The 18,538-nt window shown below is 42.0% G+C and overlaps 1 protein-coding gene across 2 annotated transcripts in view; it reads left to right on the top strand.

The window, feature by feature from the left end:
- Positions 1-1,301: 1,301 nt before the first annotated feature.
- The window catches only part of Plpp1 (phospholipid phosphatase 1), a 66,065-nt gene continuing 48,828 nt past the window's right edge, over positions 1,302-18,538 (top strand). The window contains exon 1 of one of the 2 annotated variants that reach the window (XM_028784350.1): positions 1,302-1,836. In XM_028784350.1, coding sequence (XP_028640183.1) covers positions 1,779-1,836 — 58 coding nt within the window. In that variant the 5' untranslated portion in view covers positions 1,302-1,778. The remainder of the gene's footprint in view (positions 1,837-18,538) is intronic. The other variant, XM_028784344.1, reaches the window with a different exon arrangement.

The raw sequence follows: 18,538 nt of genomic DNA, 5'->3' as shown, positions 1-18,538 counted from the left end.
AAATAAGCTGAAATTTAAAAATCTATATATCTTTAAAAGAAGAACATATTTTTGCAAATACATATTTTTATGGTTTAGCATTGCACTTGGAAACACATCTGAATCCCCACTTTCCACTGGTCTTTTGGGGTGCTTTGCAGGAAATACTTGAGAAAGCAGAAGGCATGTTTCGTGGTTTGTATTTTACATCTTCATATAAGAAGATAACCCCCTGGTGGTGCTGGCTCAAGCTAGTATTGCCTTGGGAGGTAGAGGCAGGAGTTAAGAAAGACCATTCCCTGCTACACAGCAGAGTGTGAGGCCTGCCTGGGCTAAATGAGCGTTTGTTTAAAAAAAAAAAAGCTACGAGCAAGGAGGAAACCATCTATTGTTAGGATTGGTAGTGGTTTAACTCTTTATAAAGCAATTGTCACATTATCTTCTCTGAGTCTCGCCACTTCCTCTTGATTAGAGCAGAACGCAGGAATCATATACATCCTCTTTTTACAAATTAGAAAACTGAGATTACTAAATGTGTTCTGGTTGCCTCCTGGGAACGGGTAGGGGCACTGCCACTATTGAACCATTGGTACTTATTAAGACATAGTTAACTCTCTATTGTCTGTGAGAACGGCAAGGCCCCTCTGTGCTAAGGCCAGAGCTCTTCCATTGGACAAGTCTCCAGACTCCTCCCAAATGAAGTCCCTACTAACTGTATTGCAGTAGGAGTCATGACTTGCAGTTAGGGAAAACTGAGCTGGACATTTATAGCTTAGGAACAAAGAGACTGAAGCAAGTCAGTGAACAGAAAATTACTAAGAAGACATTAATGGCACGGGTATTCTTGCTAAGGGCAGACCATCGATTTGTATACACCAAAGGCGGGAGGGTTCATATATTAAGTATTAAAATATGTTCAGATATTAAGAATTAAAATATCGAGAATGATCAGACGGCAAGGATTCTTGCTAAAATGAAGCTCTGCTCGGATCAACAGGAAGGCCAAGGTGCAGGCCCCTCACAGAAGGGGGCTTAGAGGTAACTAATTTAAACAGTTTGGAGGGAGAGCCAATGAGAGGAGAAGGACGGCGGGCAGCAGGAACTGTGGAATGGTGCACCAGGGTCCAGCTCTCCTTTAAAGGAAGCATCGCCTAGCACTAAGGGCTGAATGGAATAAAGAGAGGACTCCCAATCCCTGCAGTTTGCCCCGCCCCGTCAACTCGATTCCAGATTCAGGGCGGGTTCCGCAAGTCGGCGGGCGGGGTCGATGGCGCTGATTGGCTGTCTGCGCTGGCCTGGGGTTTCCCCGGCTCCGCCCACTGTCGTCCCCGCGCTCCTTCAGACAGCGAGACCGCGCACTGGCCGGAGCCGCGCGCCCGGGGCGGGAGGAGCCCGAGCCCGTGTCCCTCCCCCCGCCCCCCACGGGTCCTCATCTTTAAAGCTCGAGTCCGCTCGCCCCGCCTGTTGGAGAGGGCACAGGGCAGCGGAGAGCGTTTGGCCTCGGCTAGTCAGCACTGAGAGAGCAGGCGCCTGAGGCGACAGAGAGGCGGCCACTGGCCTGGAGTCCCGGCCCGGTACTGGGACCGTGAAGGGAAGGTCCAGGGCACGGTTGCCCTCGGTGGCAGCGCAGCCGAGCCCAAACTGCCCAGGTCGCTGCTGCCTTCAGTCTAGGCGGCGCACAGTCGCTTGGGGCTGCCGCCATCCCGAGGGCGGGGCTCCTGGGAATTGGGTATCTGGACCGCCACTGTCTGTTCCAACCGCCTCCCGCGCCAGGTAGTGACATCGTCCAGTCCGTGACCATGTTCGACAAGGCTCGGCTGCCGTACGTGGCCCTCGATGTGGTTTGCGTGTTGCTGGGTACGTAGGCGCCGCGGCCCGGGGGTCTTCCGGGCGGGGGTGGGAGGGGGGACTGCTGCGGAGCCGCGCACCGGTGTGGGGTGGGTGTGCTCGGCGTGCGCGCGCGTGCGCCGCAGCTGCGGAGAGAGTTGTGGGGAGCCGCTTGCGCAGCCTGGGGGGCCGGGGGGGGTATCCCCGCTTCTGCATCCAGCACTCTGGCTCCAGCATGGGCTCTCCCTGCCTGTCTGCCGGTGCGCTGAGTCTAGCCCTGCTTGGCCTCTGTTCTCGCCTGTGCTGTTACCCTCTGTTTCCCGGCCTACTCTTAAAAACAGGCAGGGTGGGCTCCTCTCTCTGCGCGGTGCAGGGAAACCTGGTCACTGGCTCATCAGGTTCTGCAGCGAAGGTGGAGGTTTGGTACACTCGGACTTTTTTCCTCCCCTGAGCAGGCAGGCTTCACTGCCCAGCTTATCATAACCTGTGAGAAGCACTTGAAAGTTTTCGTCTATAAAAGGTTTAGAACGTTCCTAATTAGAAGGCGTCGTCAGGTTGTAAATTGTCAGGTTGCAAGAGGGATGAAGATGGCCAGGTTTCTGTCTGACGAGATCTAAAGAAGCTTGCTTTCCTCCATCCCGTAGGAGTCCGCCTATTTCCTTCTAGCGCAGTCCTTGCCTTGGTGTGCCTGTCTCAGGTGACAGCCTGGCAAGGATCTTCTTTAGCCTCTTTAACTTCTTTAGCTACAGCAAAGTTGACGTTATTTACCTGATGAAAGACTTCAGTTCTGGGGTCTTTCGTCTCCAAATTTTTTTCCCTTCAGGAAAAACAAAAATGAAACCTCCCGAGCCCCCAAAACTAGTCGAGGGATAGGGATAGGCATTGGAAAGGGTGGCTTTCACTTTTTTTTTTCCTATATCGTGTCTGTCACTTGTAAACCGTTGGGTCACGCAGTTGTACCTAGGTGTAAGCCGTTGGAGGTTTGGGTGGTGGGACTCTGGTTTCAGTAATTGACATAGTCCTGGCGAGTTTTCAAGGTGACTGGACTAGTGACTTGCATCCTAGATACAAATCAGCATAATGGCTTCTCAGAGATAGGAAATTTCCCCAGGCTTTAATCTAGCTGTTCTAGACTATTCCTCTTTCTCGATTCTAGCCTAACCATTTAGGTGCCCATGATCTTGATAAATTATTAAAATTTCAGTACCTGGTTTTTTTTTTAAATGCGTTTTCTTAAAGAGTTCTTTTTTAAAAAAAAAATCTATCAACTTCTTTATTTACTAGGACAACCCCCCCCTTGTAGTTTCATAGTGAATTGTAGGAATTCACTATGAAGGGGTTCAGTCTTAGAACATTCTGTAGACTGTGGTGGCCTGTATGTAACCCAGGCACTTGTGACGCAGGGGTAGGAAAATGTTTAGTTCAAGTCCAGCTTGGCCTACCCAGGGAGAACCTGGGTCACTAAACCAAGAACAGTCTTAACAGACACATCTTTTCAGATATTGGGGTGTGTTATTTTAAGTTATTAGATTATAAAATATTTTCCCTTTTTCTCTTTCCTGCCTTCTTTCCTTTCCTTTTCCTCCCTCTCTCTTTTCCTACTTTCTTCCTTCTTCATAGACAGGGTCTTGCTGTGCAACCTGGTTTGGAACCTGTGTCCTCTCCTTCCTCAGCCTCCAGAGTGCTGGGAATATCAGCATGTTCTACCATGCCTGGCTAAATTATGGCCCAAACACTGATTGGGAGGGCTGAAACAACATATACTACCCATAGGGAACCACAGCTAATGTTATTAATATAAAGCCATATGGTAGATTTATACTTTCTAATTAATTAATTGATTTCCTCCTATCCACTTCTCCCAGATCCACTCCTCCGTTTCCCTGCAGAAAAGAACAGGCCTTCCAGGTATATTCACTGAGCATGACATAGTAAGAGACAATAAGATTAGCCACAAACCCTCATAGCAAGACTGGGAGAGGCAACCCAGCCAGAGGAAAATTTGCATGGTTGCCTGGTGTCCTGTCTCAAGCTTGTAATCCCATCACTCACATGGTTAAAGTAGAAAGATTCATGAGTTAGAGGCTAGTCTGGGCAGCATACTGGGTTCAGGTCAGCCTAGAATCTCTGTATTGAACAAATAAACTGACAAAGATCAGGTATAGTGGAAAAACATATATGCAGTGCAGTTTTATGAATTCTGTTTTCTGGTGGGTGGCCTATATTTGCAACATGACATGTCCTGTTGACATAGAAATGTAATTGGCCTTGCAGTTTCAGGAATATGCTGTCCTTAAGGCATTGTCAATATTTATAGTGTCTTCCCATACCACTTGGGTTTTTGTTTTTTGCTTTTTTGAAACACGGGGCCTGCAGCTCAGGCTGAACTAGAACTCATTATGTAGCCCAGGCTAGATTTGAACTTCTGCCAGTCCTCAGCCTCTGAAGTGTTAGATACAGTCATGAACCACCGTACCCAGCTATGGTGTCCTTAATGATTTGAAAAAAAGCTCTTATGAGGGATTCTTTTTTTTTTAAGATTTATTTATTTATTATATATGAATACACTGTAGCTGTCTTCAGACACACCAGAAGAGAGCATCAGATCTCATTACAGATGGTTGTGAGCCACCATGTGGTTGCTGGGATTTGAACTCAGGACCTCTGGAAGTGCAGTCAGTGCTCTTAACCACTGAGCCATCTCTCCAGCCCTTATGAGGGATTCTATATTACTTTAAGTTTGCTTTTTTAAAAAGATACTTCACCATTTGAATCTTTTTTTATAAATTAGCATTTCTTTTTTATAATCTTTATTTTATGTGCATTAGTGTTTTGTCTGCATATATGTCTGTGTGAAGATGGTAGATTTTGGAGTTACAGACAGTTATAAGCTCCAATGTAGGTGCTGAGGATTGAACCGAGGTCCTTTGGAAGAGCAGTAAATGCTCTTAACCTTTGAGCCACCTCTCTACCCCCATCTATTTGAATGTTACTTGATCTGTTTATTTATTATTATTATCTGTTGTTTATTTTTTTGTGCTACTGCTTAAATTTCTTTTAAAGTAGTTGAATGTATTGTCAAGATATCCCAGGTTTCCTTTTTCCTAAGTAGAAAGTAATCTACTTATTTTAATTAGATATGAACAAAATGTAATTAGATGTAACATCAGCTTCCACAATTAACACTAAGGGAGAAGAACACTGATACAGAATATTTTTAAGATTGACTTTTGGAAGAGAGATTTTTATAGTAAATTTACCTTTCTAGGAGAGTGTAAGGATTGGGATTTATTTACCATACTGACAGCCAGAGATTGGCAGCCTAAATATGTTTGCTTTCAGCCTGGTTTAAACTTTCTCCTTTTTCTGTGGAGCATCCACAGGTAAGAGTTGACTACACTTGGAGAAAGATGATTACCACTTTGTAAGTATAGGTTATGTGAATGTGATTCATAATTACAGTGTAAATATGTTCCATATTCTGTTAATGACTACACCAACATCATTCTGTATATCCATTTTAATATGATGATGTTATGTGATTTTGTTACATAAGTACTTTATAATTTTTTACCCAGGGTAATGTCTTTTGAAGTGATCATTAAACATTATGTATATGTGTGTTTATGTGTGTGTTTACTCCTAAATAATCTCCATTAATTCATCAATATTTAAATTATTAGCTCCTTTAGTGGATTTGGTAAATCCTTGGAATAAAGAAGTTTGAGGGATGGTATATCTTTGATCCTGTGAAGTGGAGTCATGTAATCTTTTTCTGGTTCTTTTGAATCTTTGATTTGACAGGCCTGTCATTGATTTCTGTTTTAATTTGCCTCCTTGCTTATTTATTTATAGATAGAGACTCACCATGTAGTTTTGGCTAGCCTAGAACCCACTATGTGGACCAGGCTGACCTTGAACTCAGAGATCTACCTGACTGACTCCTCTGGGATTAAAGACAGGTGCCATCATACTTGGTCTTGCTTTTGTCCTTGTGCTCAGTGGTTCTAAAACTGTTGGTAAGTCCATATACAGTCACTTGAACACATATAAGCTACTCTATAAAGAGCAACAGAGAGTTGGTATAAAAGTGGCTATTTTAGCCCAATATTATACTATGTCCTGAGTATAACTTACTACTTAATTACTAAGGATCATTCTGTATTTTAGCCACCAGTTAATAGGCACAGAGTCCATTAATTGATTCAGTGCATAGTGACAGATGACTTTTGTACCTTGTTTGAGTGCTGGGGATGGAAAGATAAATAGGACAGTCCCTTCTCTAAAGAAGCTCAGAGTCTAGTGAAGGAGAAACAAACAAGATGTTACATCATGCTAAGTGTGCAAATGCAGGTATGGTGCCCTTTGATCAAGGAGAAGGGCTATGGCTTATACCATTGTAGAGCTGTGGCTTCTCAGTTTACTCGCAGAGATATGGAAAGGCCAGAAGTTGCCTATCATCACGTTTACAATTTTTTTCTCCTTATTTTTCAGCTTGATCTAGGGGAGTAGGGACTCAAGTATCTGTGCTCATTATTTGTCTGTAGGAAATCCTGTGATAGCTAGGACATAGATGGAACTGGCAAAACTTGCCAGTTTTGTGTGTCTGTATTTTGCTATGTAGTGATCACTTTATAATACTTGTCTGTGCTGCATAGATCTTAGACTTAGACATGACAATGCCTTCTTGATGTTGTACCCCAAGGACACACCACCATCTCTAACTGCTTTCTCCACATCCTTCTGTGCTTTCAAAGTGGTTCCCCCATTTCTTCCTCTCTTGACTGTATCATTTGAGTGTGCTGTTTTTTGTTTGTTTCTTTGTTTCGCTCTTGTTGTTTTGCCCAGGATCCTACAGATAATACTCATCTGTGTCCAAACCAGAACTGAGACAGTTTTAATTTTGCATGGGTCACCAGTTATATGTCTTTGGTAGCAGATGCAACAGGAGCCCTTGGGACTTTCCTTTTATAAATGTTTGTTTGTTTAATTTAGTGTGTATGTGTGTGTGTGTGAGAGAGAGAGAGACAGAGAGAGACAGAGACAGAGAGAGGCAGAGAGAGACAGAGACAGAGAGCACCCCCCACTGGCGTTTATGTGTGCTGTGTATGTAATGGCTGCAGAGTCCATAAGATAGAATCATAATAACTTCTGGAGCAGACGGTTATGAGCCACTGTGTGGGGCACTGGGGACCAAGTCTGGGTCCTCCAAAAGAGCAAGTGCTCTTAACCACCAAGCCATCTTTCTACCTCATGTTGGCTTTATTACGAGAATTCAGGTTTCCTTACCATGATCCAAATAAAGCATCATGCCAAAATACAGTAAATGTAGAATAAAATCTGATGACAAAAACATTGGCTACCAACGGTAGACAGTTATAAAATCTTGTTACTTGTTCCCTAAATTCCGGTGTTTGATACCATCACCATAATGCTGACATTCTTTTACTCCTGTTAATATATCCCTAAGGAGTGATCCCTCTGCTAATCCCCAAGATGGGTTGCCTAAACAAACAAACAAACAAACAAACAAACAAACAGTACATGGAAATCGTTTGGCTTCATAGTCTCACCCACTTTTGTGCCTTCTTCCCTTTTCTCCTAAAATTGATTCATTAATTCACGTATTTCATATGTTTGCTGGTAGCTGAATAGGTTCTCCCTTCAATTACACACATTTCTTTTGCTTCTGATGAAAGTTTGCTGGGTTTGTTTCTTTAACTTTTCTCATTGTTTCTATACAGAAGGAGAGAAAGAGTCTCAGAAGATGAGCAGAAGTTTGTCAAGCTGCACGTTCTTGTGTCAGATTAGGACTGTGTTGCTTTTTCTTGCATTGGATGAGTAGCATGGAACAGAAGTAGAGGCTGGTGCCTCGCTTGCTTCCACGCAGTCGAGTTAGCTTTCATTAAATGTGCCCCATTTGGACTCTACTATGGAAATGTTTAGAGAACTTTCCCCATATATGTTTTATGAACTGTGAATTCTTTTTTTATATTCACTTTGAATTACATCCTTTTGGAAACTCAGAGACATGTTATAAATCTTATTAATCCCATTCTCATTTAGTCATTTTTGGCTGAGCTCTACTGAAGTATCTGAGATGTTTAAGGAATTACTCTGATTTTAAAAACTGAGATTTTGCCATTTCAATATGAGGTTGTTAGTATTTACTAAGAGATAGAGATACCAGTAACAGATGAACAAACACTCAGATTCAGGCAGACTAGTTAGCATAGCATGGAGTTTCAATTTTTGTGAAAGGAATTTAGACTTTTTAAAAGTTATTTTTGTGTGTGCATCGTTTTAAAAGAACAATTTCGAGTAGTGTGTTTTCTCCTTCCACTTCTGAGTATGTTCTGGGACTTGAACTCAGGTTGTCAGATTCACATGGCAAGCACTTTTATGGACGGAGCCATCTCCCTAGCATGTGAGATTGAAGTATAGTCTGTCTGCATAGTAAGCTGATTAGGGATTGATTGTATAGGTGCCATTTTGCTTTATTTTCTTTTCAAAAACACCATTTCCCTTCCAGAGATTAAGCATAGTGGTTGCAAGAAGATTTCAGACTCTTGCCTTAGAAAATGCTCTTGTTTGTTCTTCTTTAATTAAAAAAGAAGAAGGAGGAGGAGGAGGAGGAAGGAGAGGAGGAGGAGGAAGAAGAGGAGGAGGAGGAAGAAGAGGAGGAGGAGGAAGAAGAGGAGGAAGAGGAGGAGGAAGAAGAAGAAGAGGAGGAGGAGGAGGAGGCCTCATATAACCCATCATATAACCAGCAGGCTGGCTTTGACATTGTTAGTTGAGTGTGACCCACAACTTCTGAGTCTGATGCCCGTGTCTCCTGAGTGCTGGCATTATTGGGGTGCACTACCATGCCTGGTTTTATGAGGTGCTTGGGCTTGGGCTCAAACCCAGAGCTTCCTGCATGCCAGGGACATTCTACCAACTGAGCCACATCCTCATTGTTCTTCATTCCTCCCAAATTCCTTTTCTTTCTCCTGCTTTTTTCTTTTTAACCATTAGGTTTTTAAACTCTAGATGGCTCAGGGATAATTTTGTTTTGCCTTTGGTTTTTTCCTTTACTGAAAGAAGTCTAGAATTAGGAATGACTTGCTCTTTAAAGTCTGTAGGTTTTTCTTTAGCACATTAGAGATAGTACACTCTTGCAGTGGACTTTGGACCTACAGTTTCTCAATTCAAATTCTTTCTCTTTAGTTTATTAACTATGTGACCTTGGGAATGTCACTCTGAGTACCTGTGTTTCCTCAGCTGTATAATATATAATAACCTACTTACATTTTTTGTAAAATTTAAATGAGTATTTAAATTACTTAGAGAAATCCCTTACTCTTACTATGTATGTTGAGTAAAATAATTCCCTGCTGTTCTTAACACCTGTAACACAATAATAATAGAAGTAACATTACCTAGTTTTGCATTAGGCATAGAAATACAGACTTTAAAACTTTTCCCACGAGAGCTCATGGAATACTTTTGAGATTTAATGTTTTATCAATTAAAGAAGAAGAAGAAAGAAGAAGAGGAGGAGGAAGAGGAGGAAGAAGAGGAGGAAGAGGGGGAAGAAGAGGGGAAGAGGAGGGAAGCAGCCTCATGTAACCAGGCTGACTTTGAATTTGCTAGTTGAGTGTGACCTACAACTTCTTATAGATGTATAAACCCGTCTATATGCAGCAGTAATTCCAGGCAAGGTAGAAACTGATCTGTTTAGTTTTGATAGAATGTAACTGAGTAAATGGAAAACCTGTTACTGTATACAGTGTTAAGTTCTAAATTTCACCTTATTCAAGAAATAGAGAATTAGTTATACCCTTACTATTTTTACTGCTTAAGTCTTAGAATGTTCTCTGCTTGTCTAAAAAAAAAAAAAATTGAGTTAAGATTCCTAAGATTTTTTTTTTTGAATAGGTGTAATTGAACACTCTTATTTGTATATGAAGTCTTTCTTCCTTTTTGAGGCAGGATTTCATGTAGTCCAGGTTAGCCTTGAACTGTCTGTGTAGCCAAGGATGACCCTGAACTCCTGAGTCTTCTATGAACTCTCAAGCATAAGAGCTTGAAACCTGCCCCACCTCATTTATATGCATTCTATAATTAGAATTTCTCTCTATAATTAGACAGCAAAGAATCAGTTGTGCAGTGCCCTGTCTTTCTCTCCTTCTTTCTTTTTTTATAAGCATATATATTCTGTATATGTTTGTAGTGGTGTTTGTGTGTATGTGTATCTATATGTATATGTGTGTGTGTATATATATGTGTGTGTGCACATGTGTGTGAAGTGTCTCTGTGTGTGTGAAATGCAAGCACCCGTGGAGGCCAAAGGTCAACTTTGGTGTTGGTCCTCGAGAGCCTGGTGTTTGGAGATAGGTTCGCTCAGGGACCCGGGTCTGGTGAGCACCAGGGAGTCTCCTGTTTTTACCTCTCCAGTGCAGGGATTACAAACTTGCTCCACTATGCCTGTCTTGGTTTATTTTAAACGTGAGTGCTTGAGGTTGAACTCAGGACCTCAGGCATGCATGGCAAGTACTTCACCAACCGAGCTGTCTGTTCGGTCCTCCTCCTCTCCTTTCTCTTTCTCCTCTCTCTCTTTCATGCATTTCCTTCCTCCCCTACTTTTCTTTCAGTTTCATACAGGCCAGGTTTGTGTGTGTGTGTGTGTGTGTGTGTGTGTGTGTGTGTGTGTGTGTGTGTATTGCTGGCCTTTATTCCTGATAGTCCTGTCCCTGCCTCCTAAGTGCTGGGATCTTGAGTACGAGCCACACTGTACCTGGTTTACCCCCACTTTACAGATATTTATTTTGACACATATTAAACCTGAAATTGTCTTTATGTTGTTTAAATCTAGTATTAAGTTTTGAAAAGTACTTGAGTCTGTATCATGTTTCATTAAATTTACTAAGTGCATATTAAGTACTTAATCTAGTGCTAGGGGTTGAAGGCTCCCATGTGAGGAATATATGCTAATATGTGACAGTGTTTTGTAGAGGCCATATCAGCAAGGCTTTGGGGGATATTTGAAATGGAGATAATGCATTTAGATGAAAATAACTTGCCCAGGAGGAGGTTGGGGCTGGTATAGGTCGGGGCATAGGGAAGAGCAGGTGGTGAGGCCCAACGGAGAAGAGAGTATTTTAAAATAGAAAAGAGGCCTCTGGCCAGTTTTGGCCTTGCTGTGGCATTTTGGAGCCCACCGTGGCAGTGATGGCTAGGGGAACTTCCCTTAAACTTTAAGGCAAAAGTGTTGTTGATTTTTTAATTTTACACCCTTTCCTTTGGGGCTTTTATCTTTAAAACCTTAAGTGTTATTATCGTCTGCTGCAGGCATGACAGGCAATGAACAGGTGATGACCAGCGTTGCAGGTCTCTTTAGTGAGGGTACAGGCTGCTGGACATATGGCTGTGGTTCACAGAGGAGGCGGGGAACTAGCCAGGAGATGCTCTCTCAGCTATCACAGCCTTAAAACAAAGCCAGTATCTCTTTAGACTTTGAAATGTTCTGTAAGTAGCTTATTTTATTTATTTTGTTTAATCAAACAAATGGATTTTTCCATTAAAAAAAAAGACTAGTGTGGTTGAATTACAATGTACATTCACACGCGTATACACACACACACACACACACACACCCCTCCCTGCCTGAATCTATATATATCTCCTAGGAACGTGCTTTAATGCTGAACCTCTCCGCACAATTCATCTCAGTGTAGAAAATAGTAACATAGAGCTTTCTGGGCCTGTGTAGACTGCAGTTTCTTAGCAGCTTGCTCAGGGTGATTGGCTTAGCCGTCTCCTTTCTGTAAGTGATGGAAGTCAGCCACAGGGTAGTTGAGAAACTGACCCAGAGCAGCCCAGCTGCAAATGGTATGGGTCAGGAATTGGAAGTGTACTTCTGCATAGTGATTAACTGGGTCCGGCTTCGGATATATTGTAATGAGTAGAATAGGTAAAGAAATGGGGGGGGGATGTTATTTGACTTACTAAAAATATTACTATAGGTGGCCCAGATGTTTTATGATTGTCCTTGTCCTGTGTGGCTTTGTGGTTTCAGAGTCAGTGTCTGCTTAGCATATTTTGAGCATGAATCTGCTGTCTAAAACAGGCACTTTAATTTTCACAATCCAAACTTGTAATGACCATGAAGAGTTCGCAGTGAGGTAACTGGTGGGCATGTAATTGAAGGATGGAGCTAATTTGCCCTGCTGAGTGGCATTCCTGTAGCCCTCTCCTTCAAATGGCATTATTGTTGGAGGCATTCCTTCTGAGTTCTCACAGGAAAGGAAGAAGAGCCTCTGCCCTCCCCATGCTTCAAGTGAATCATGTGTGATGTTCAGAGTAAGGCGTTACAGAAGACAGAGTTAGAACCTCGTGGTTTAGTCCTATGCTGCCAGTCCTTGGAAATGTTGCTAGAGTCTTTTTCTGGGTGAGGTGTCTAGGAAAAGGGCATATAGGAAATGGGTAGTAGAGAAGGTCTTTAGTTAATTGGCAGCTGCTTAAGCTGGGGTCTGCGTTGCTCTTTCAGTTCACTTACATCCACAGCAGGAGCGATGGGTTGGCTGCTGCAGTGCTAGAGAGGTGAGTGAGGAGAGAAGCATTATTTACTGATGGCCTGTGATTAGCTTTTGGTAAACGTTTTACACAAACTCAAGTACCATGACACAACTGTGAAAGTGTATAGTACTGGCTTTATGTCCTACCACTGGGAATGAAAAAATGACTGGAATAATAAATCTCAGGGGTTCTAATGAGTTCTTGCTTATTTGGAACACAGAATTTATGGTATTACTGTATGATGAGTTAGTAATCCTTACACTAATATTGCCAGAGTGAATGAAACAAGGTCTCCATCCTCCAGATCTGTATACAGCTTTGTAAGAGGAGACAGGCTTCATTCTGAAATCTGCCTGGGTTTAGATACTTTTCCCTAGACCACTGCTCTTTGTGGCAGAGGTAATATGAGGCTTCTGGGACATTACTTTTCGATGGTGCTGAGTTATAGATCGTGTTGAAAATTCAGGAAACCAATCCATACACATTATGTTATTACGGATACTTAGAAGGTATGTGGTACACTATAGGCATTCAGATGTTTGTCATAGGAATGAATAAATGAGTCAGCTGCTCTTCTAAGGCTTGAGAATACATTTGAGTCAGCCATTCTTATAAGATTCTAGCTCTGTCAGTTACTGTGACACTGGGCAGGTCACCCTGGCTCCTTCAGAATTTCCTCATCTAATGAGGAAAAGGATGATGCTGCCAGTTTCTTCCTCATAGTGCTGTGAAATAAGATGAGACAGTGTGTGAGGAAATGTCTGTGACATGCTGAGCATAGTCTTGGCCTGCAGTAGGCACTCAGTGTTGTAATGTTAATCATTACCCTTATTAAGCTAATCAACCAATTTTGTATCACTGACACATGGTATTTAAATGTGATGTCCTTTGCTGGTGAGTTTTCTTTTAGAATACTGTTGAATGTAGTTCTAATTACAATTTATTCTCATTCTCTCGTTCTCCCTTCCTCCCTCCTTCTCCTCCTCTGTGTATGTGTATTTTGTGTGTGTGTGTGTGTGTGTGTGTGTGAGAGAGAGAGAGAGAGAGAGAGAGAGAGAGAGAGAGAGAGAGAGAGAGAGAGAGAAGGGGACTGATGAGGGCAGGGAGAATCAAATAATCAAATTCAGGATTTCATGTGTATCAAGTGAGGATTGTACTACAGAACTACAACCCTAACCACAATTTCAACTGCATTGAAGATGCTCTTCAGAGCCTGGCAGTGGCCTGTGCCTTTACCTCCAACACTCACTGGGGAGGCAGAGGGAAATGGATCTCTGAGTTCGAGGACAGCTAGATCTACAGATCAAGTTTCAGGACACCCAAGGCTATACAGAGAAATTCTGTCTCGAAAAAAAAAATGAATAAATAAAAATAAAATAAAACAGGGGGGGATACTCTTCAGTTACTTGGCCCATTTCTGTTCTTGATCCCTAGATTTTCATATGAAGGTTTTTTTCCTTTTTCCTCCCCTCCCTCCCTATTCTCCCCCTCTTCAAAAAACCAACCGCCCTTCCCCAAAAAAAACCCCCAAAACAGGGTCTTGTATGTCCCAGATTGGCCTCAAACTCAGTAGGTAGCTGAAATGGTCTGTGAATACCAGATCTTCTTGCCTCTGCTTCCGGAGCACTGGGGTACTGGGGTTACAGTGGTGAGCTACCGCACCAGCCTTGTTTAGATTATTTCTAATCTGTTTCTACCTCGAATCAGATCCTCATTGTTCACTCGCTTATATTTCTTAGTGAGCAATATTATCACAGCTCACAGGCAAAGTAACTAGCGAGTGCGCGTGGGTGGAGAGAACAGCAAACTAGAAACAAGAATAAACAATGTAAGCTGGTCAAGAGCTCACTAAAAGTTAGGCTGACCAAGCTAAAGTGCTAGTTGTCTGTATAGCATCTTGTGGTCAGTACGAGCTCAAGGAAAGGATGCACATGATAGTCCTGCTCACCTAGTGTTCTGGGATAAGTTTAACTCAGAGAGCATCAAGCATGTGACTATATGTAATTAAAATTCATAAATTGTCATTAAGCAAAAACATCTACAAATGACACTCTAATTTGATTTTGTTACCCAGGGGCACAGTGACGAGATATCTGTTGTAGGTTTTTTTTTTCTCCAAGGGCATAGATAAGATACAAATATTAAATGTGCTGCCATCTAAATATTGTCTACATCTGACCCAGTAGTCTATTTGGAGAAAAGGGTTCTTTGATGTTATCAAAACTTGTTAATCAGGTTGTGAGTAATGGAGTTTTATAACTAGTGGTGGCTACCTGTATTAAAACTGTGACATTCCAACTGTGACATGCTGTTGAATGTAGACTTAAAAAGTTAAAAATGTGGTTAAATATGAAAAGCTACTGATTTAGGAGTCAGATTCTGTGATCTTCATGGCCAAAATGACATGTCTGCTTCATTAGTCGTATGTAAATCAGAACGGAGATACTGCCTGTCTTGCCTGTCTCGAGGTCATAGTGGTACATGAGACACACTGCAGAGGAGAGTCAGTCATCTGCTGCAGACTGGATTGCAGTAGTTCACACCAGTGGACCTGGGACAAAGAAACCACAGTTCCAATCTAGTCTGAATATCAGGGGTCTGCCATCTGTGTCTTGTATAGCATGTTTGTCACAATGTGGGGGCAAAGATAGAACACTGAGAGGCCCCTTTTAAACTATAATTTGCTTGTCACCTTCAGGTTGATAAATAGCAGAGGTGCCCATTTAACAGAATAAAATACTGTAGATGGTTCATGGTTAGGGAGGTAATACTTGATTACAGGCTGGAGAGTGTGTGTGTGTGTGTGTGTGTGTGTGTGTGTGTGTGTGTATGGCATTGTGATAAATCTGTGAACTCTTGGAGAATTTCAAATACTTATTCTACAGCTGCAGAGATTCAACACCAACCAGAATTAAAGTACTATAACATTTTGGCCCAAATTACAAGAAAGTCTTAGCAAGTTTGAGTCCAATATAAGAATAGTATTCCTCTTTTCCTAATAATTAAAAACTTACATTTAGACACATTGAAGTATTTGATACTCATGGCTGAAACTTTAGTCTCCAGGGAACCTCTGTAGCCCACAGACCTGATAGGTGTTACCAGTAGATCACTCTCTTCTGAGAAAAGACAAAGAGGAAAGTAGAAAAAGAATTTTCTCTTTTAAATAAAGCCAAACCAAACCAAACCAAACCAAACCAAACCAAACCAAACCAAACCAAACCAAACCAAACCAAACCTTTTGCCAGTGGTCTGTCATTGCCTTCCAGAGGGTTTCAGGTGAAGTAGGTGTCCTGAGGGCTAAAGGAGTCATCACAAGTGCGTGCTTTGTGAGGCCTGCAGTTATTACTCAATGAAGAAATTATGGAGAGTCAAGAGTCATGTATGTAGGGATTTTTTTTTAAGTTAAACAATTTCGTATGAAGAAATGGGACTAACTCATCTCTGCCATTCTCACGGTCCTAGGGATGGATGTCAGCAACCAGTTTTGGGGGATCTTGCAGAGATATGACAAGTCAGGGCAGGAGCCAGAGCCTATATGGTGCTGTCAGGGCCTGGGTTTCACTTTCCCACTATAGGAGCAAGGACAAAGAGCTTCAATTCCTGGGCACTCTGGGCCAAATCCAAAGGACTGATTTCAGTGCCCTCTGGATAGGAGTAGTATTTATATGATTCAGATTTGTTCCTTTAGGTTAGCCAATTCATTAGATTTGTATTTAGAATTTACTAGGAAAAGGGATAGATCTCTGGAAGAACTTCACGATGGTTACCCTGATTTTAAACTGACAAACTTTCTGTGATTGAGGATTAAATCATGGAGCTGGACATGGTGGCTCTTCATGGGCTTAGGAATTAAAGGCCGGTCTCAGTAGCATGGGAGACTGTCTCAGCAGCAAACATGAGGGACAACAATATTCCAAAACAGCTACCAAAGCCTGGATCTGGAGGGCAGGACCTCCATTAGTAGCCAAGTAACGTAAAATTGTAAAAGCACAGAAGACATTTTGAGCTATCAAATATATCACATAGACAGGATAAAAATGTTAAAACAAAAGACAAATCCTTACTGGTAGTGATGGAATGGGGTAATACTTCCTACAATAAAGGGCGTACATTTTAGTGGGCCAGCATTATATCTGTAAAGACTACATTTACTCAAAATGAGAGTCAGAATGCTTGTAATTTTAACGTAACTTTGTTATACTATTTTTTTTGTATTAATATGTAAGGCATTTTCTTTTAGTTTCCAGGCATATTGAGCTTTTGCAGAATTCTTTTGTTTTTATGATACACATCTTTTTAGTGTAGGGATAGTGCATCTACTTGAATCTCAAGTTCAGAGTTTGAGTTTCTTTGTCTGAAAAGGACTGGGTCTCTATCTCTGTATGTAGTTCTCATTCCATGGTCTGGTGTTGCCAACTACATTTTAGGCATTTGTTTCTTCCACAGATATGTGGCCATTTACTATTTGCCAGGCCCTATGTTAAGTAGTGGTCACACAAATAGAGTAGAAAACAAACCAGTGCAGCGTAGGAAGGAAAACTTGGGAGCTGTGGTATAGTAAAAGGCTTTATATATATATATATATATATATATATATATTTGCTTTGGGGCTGGGAATGTAATGTGCAATAGTTGTTTAACATGTACTTGAGCTAAAAGCCCAAACCAAGCTGAAACAAAAAGTCTCTTAGACAAGGGACTCAGTAGAGTATAGATTAAAATTTAGAGAGGGCTTAGGGACATCACTAGGAGGCTTTGAAGCTGAGATAATGGCACTGAGACTAATGCCATTGGTAGTGGAATTTGGGAGCCTATATGAACCCATCTTAGTGACAGCAGGTAAGGGATAGATATACCAAAAATAGTTGTTAACTGTAGGGCACTAGGAGAGAACCAGATGCCAAGGGAAGTTAATGGAGAAGAGATAATATGTTAGGTTTATTAAACTTTAAACACCGGGCTGGAGAGATGGCTCAGTGGTGGAGCGCTGACTGCTCTTCCAGAGGTTCTGAGTTCAATTCCCAGCAACCACATGATGGCTCATAACCATCTGTAATGGGATCTGATGTCCTCTTCTGGTAAGTCTGAGTACAGCCACAGTGTACTCATACACATAAAAATAAATGAATCTTTAAAGAAAAAGAAATCAGGCGGTCATGATACATGCCTTTAATTTCAACACTTGAGAGGCAGAGGCAGATGGATCTCTATGAGATCAGGGCCAGCCTGGTCTACAGGAAACCCAGGGCTACACAGAGAAACTTTGTCTCAAACAAACAAACAAACAAACAAACACACACACAAACACCACCCTCAGCCCCCAAAATACACTCAACTTTGGGGTAGAGGATTTAGCTCAATGGTAGAGCACTTGCCTAGCAAGTGCAAGACCCTGGGGTTCAATCCTTAGCTAGAGGTGGGGGTTAGGGAAAGTGGAAATACACACACGCGCACACACACACACTTGTGCGCACACACAGTTATGATGAGAAGGACAAATGTGGCAGGTAAGGAAGGTACCCACCATGGACACAGTAGACCAGTGTTATAAATCTCCTTGAGACACTTTCAAGCTTATCCTGATAGATCAGACTCTGCCTCACTTTTGAGACAGTTTCACCATGCAGTTCAGGCAGGCCTGGAACTCTTAATCCTCATGTCTCATCTTGCATGCCCCCTTCCCCCCCCCTTATTTCGTATGGATGCACATATGTGTACAGCATGTGTGTTGGAGGGCACACACAACATGTGCCATAGCACACATGCGGAGGTTAGAGAACACTGTGGAGTCAGTTCTCCTCCCACCCTTTGCTGGGTTCTGGGGGTTCAAATTCAAGTCTTCAGACTTGCACAACAAGCAGCTTTACCTGCCAAAGCATCTTCTTGGCTCACATCAGCTCTGGAATGCTGATATTATAGATGTGTGCCACCAAGTCAGGCTTAACAGGATCAATTCTTTTTGAGGAGAGTGAGAGGAAGAACAGTTAGGGGTGCCAGTTAAAACACTAAGTAGAAGATAATAGGTTGTCATAGTTTGCTATGATATTCTACTTAGGGGATACAATAATCAGAGATAACTTTAGATCAATGATAAACAATTGACCCTTACTTAGAAATAACTTACTTGAAGCTTATTTAGAAATAAATTATTTAAAGCTGGACATAGTGG

Source organism: Grammomys surdaster, unplaced genomic scaffold, assembly GCF_004785775.1.
Source record: "Grammomys surdaster isolate TR1022 unplaced genomic scaffold, NIH_TR_1.0 99, whole genome shotgun sequence".
Classification (NCBI taxonomy): domain Eukaryota; kingdom Metazoa; phylum Chordata; class Mammalia; order Rodentia; family Muridae; genus Grammomys; species Grammomys surdaster.
This window is presented reverse-complemented; position numbering and strand designations above follow the sequence as displayed.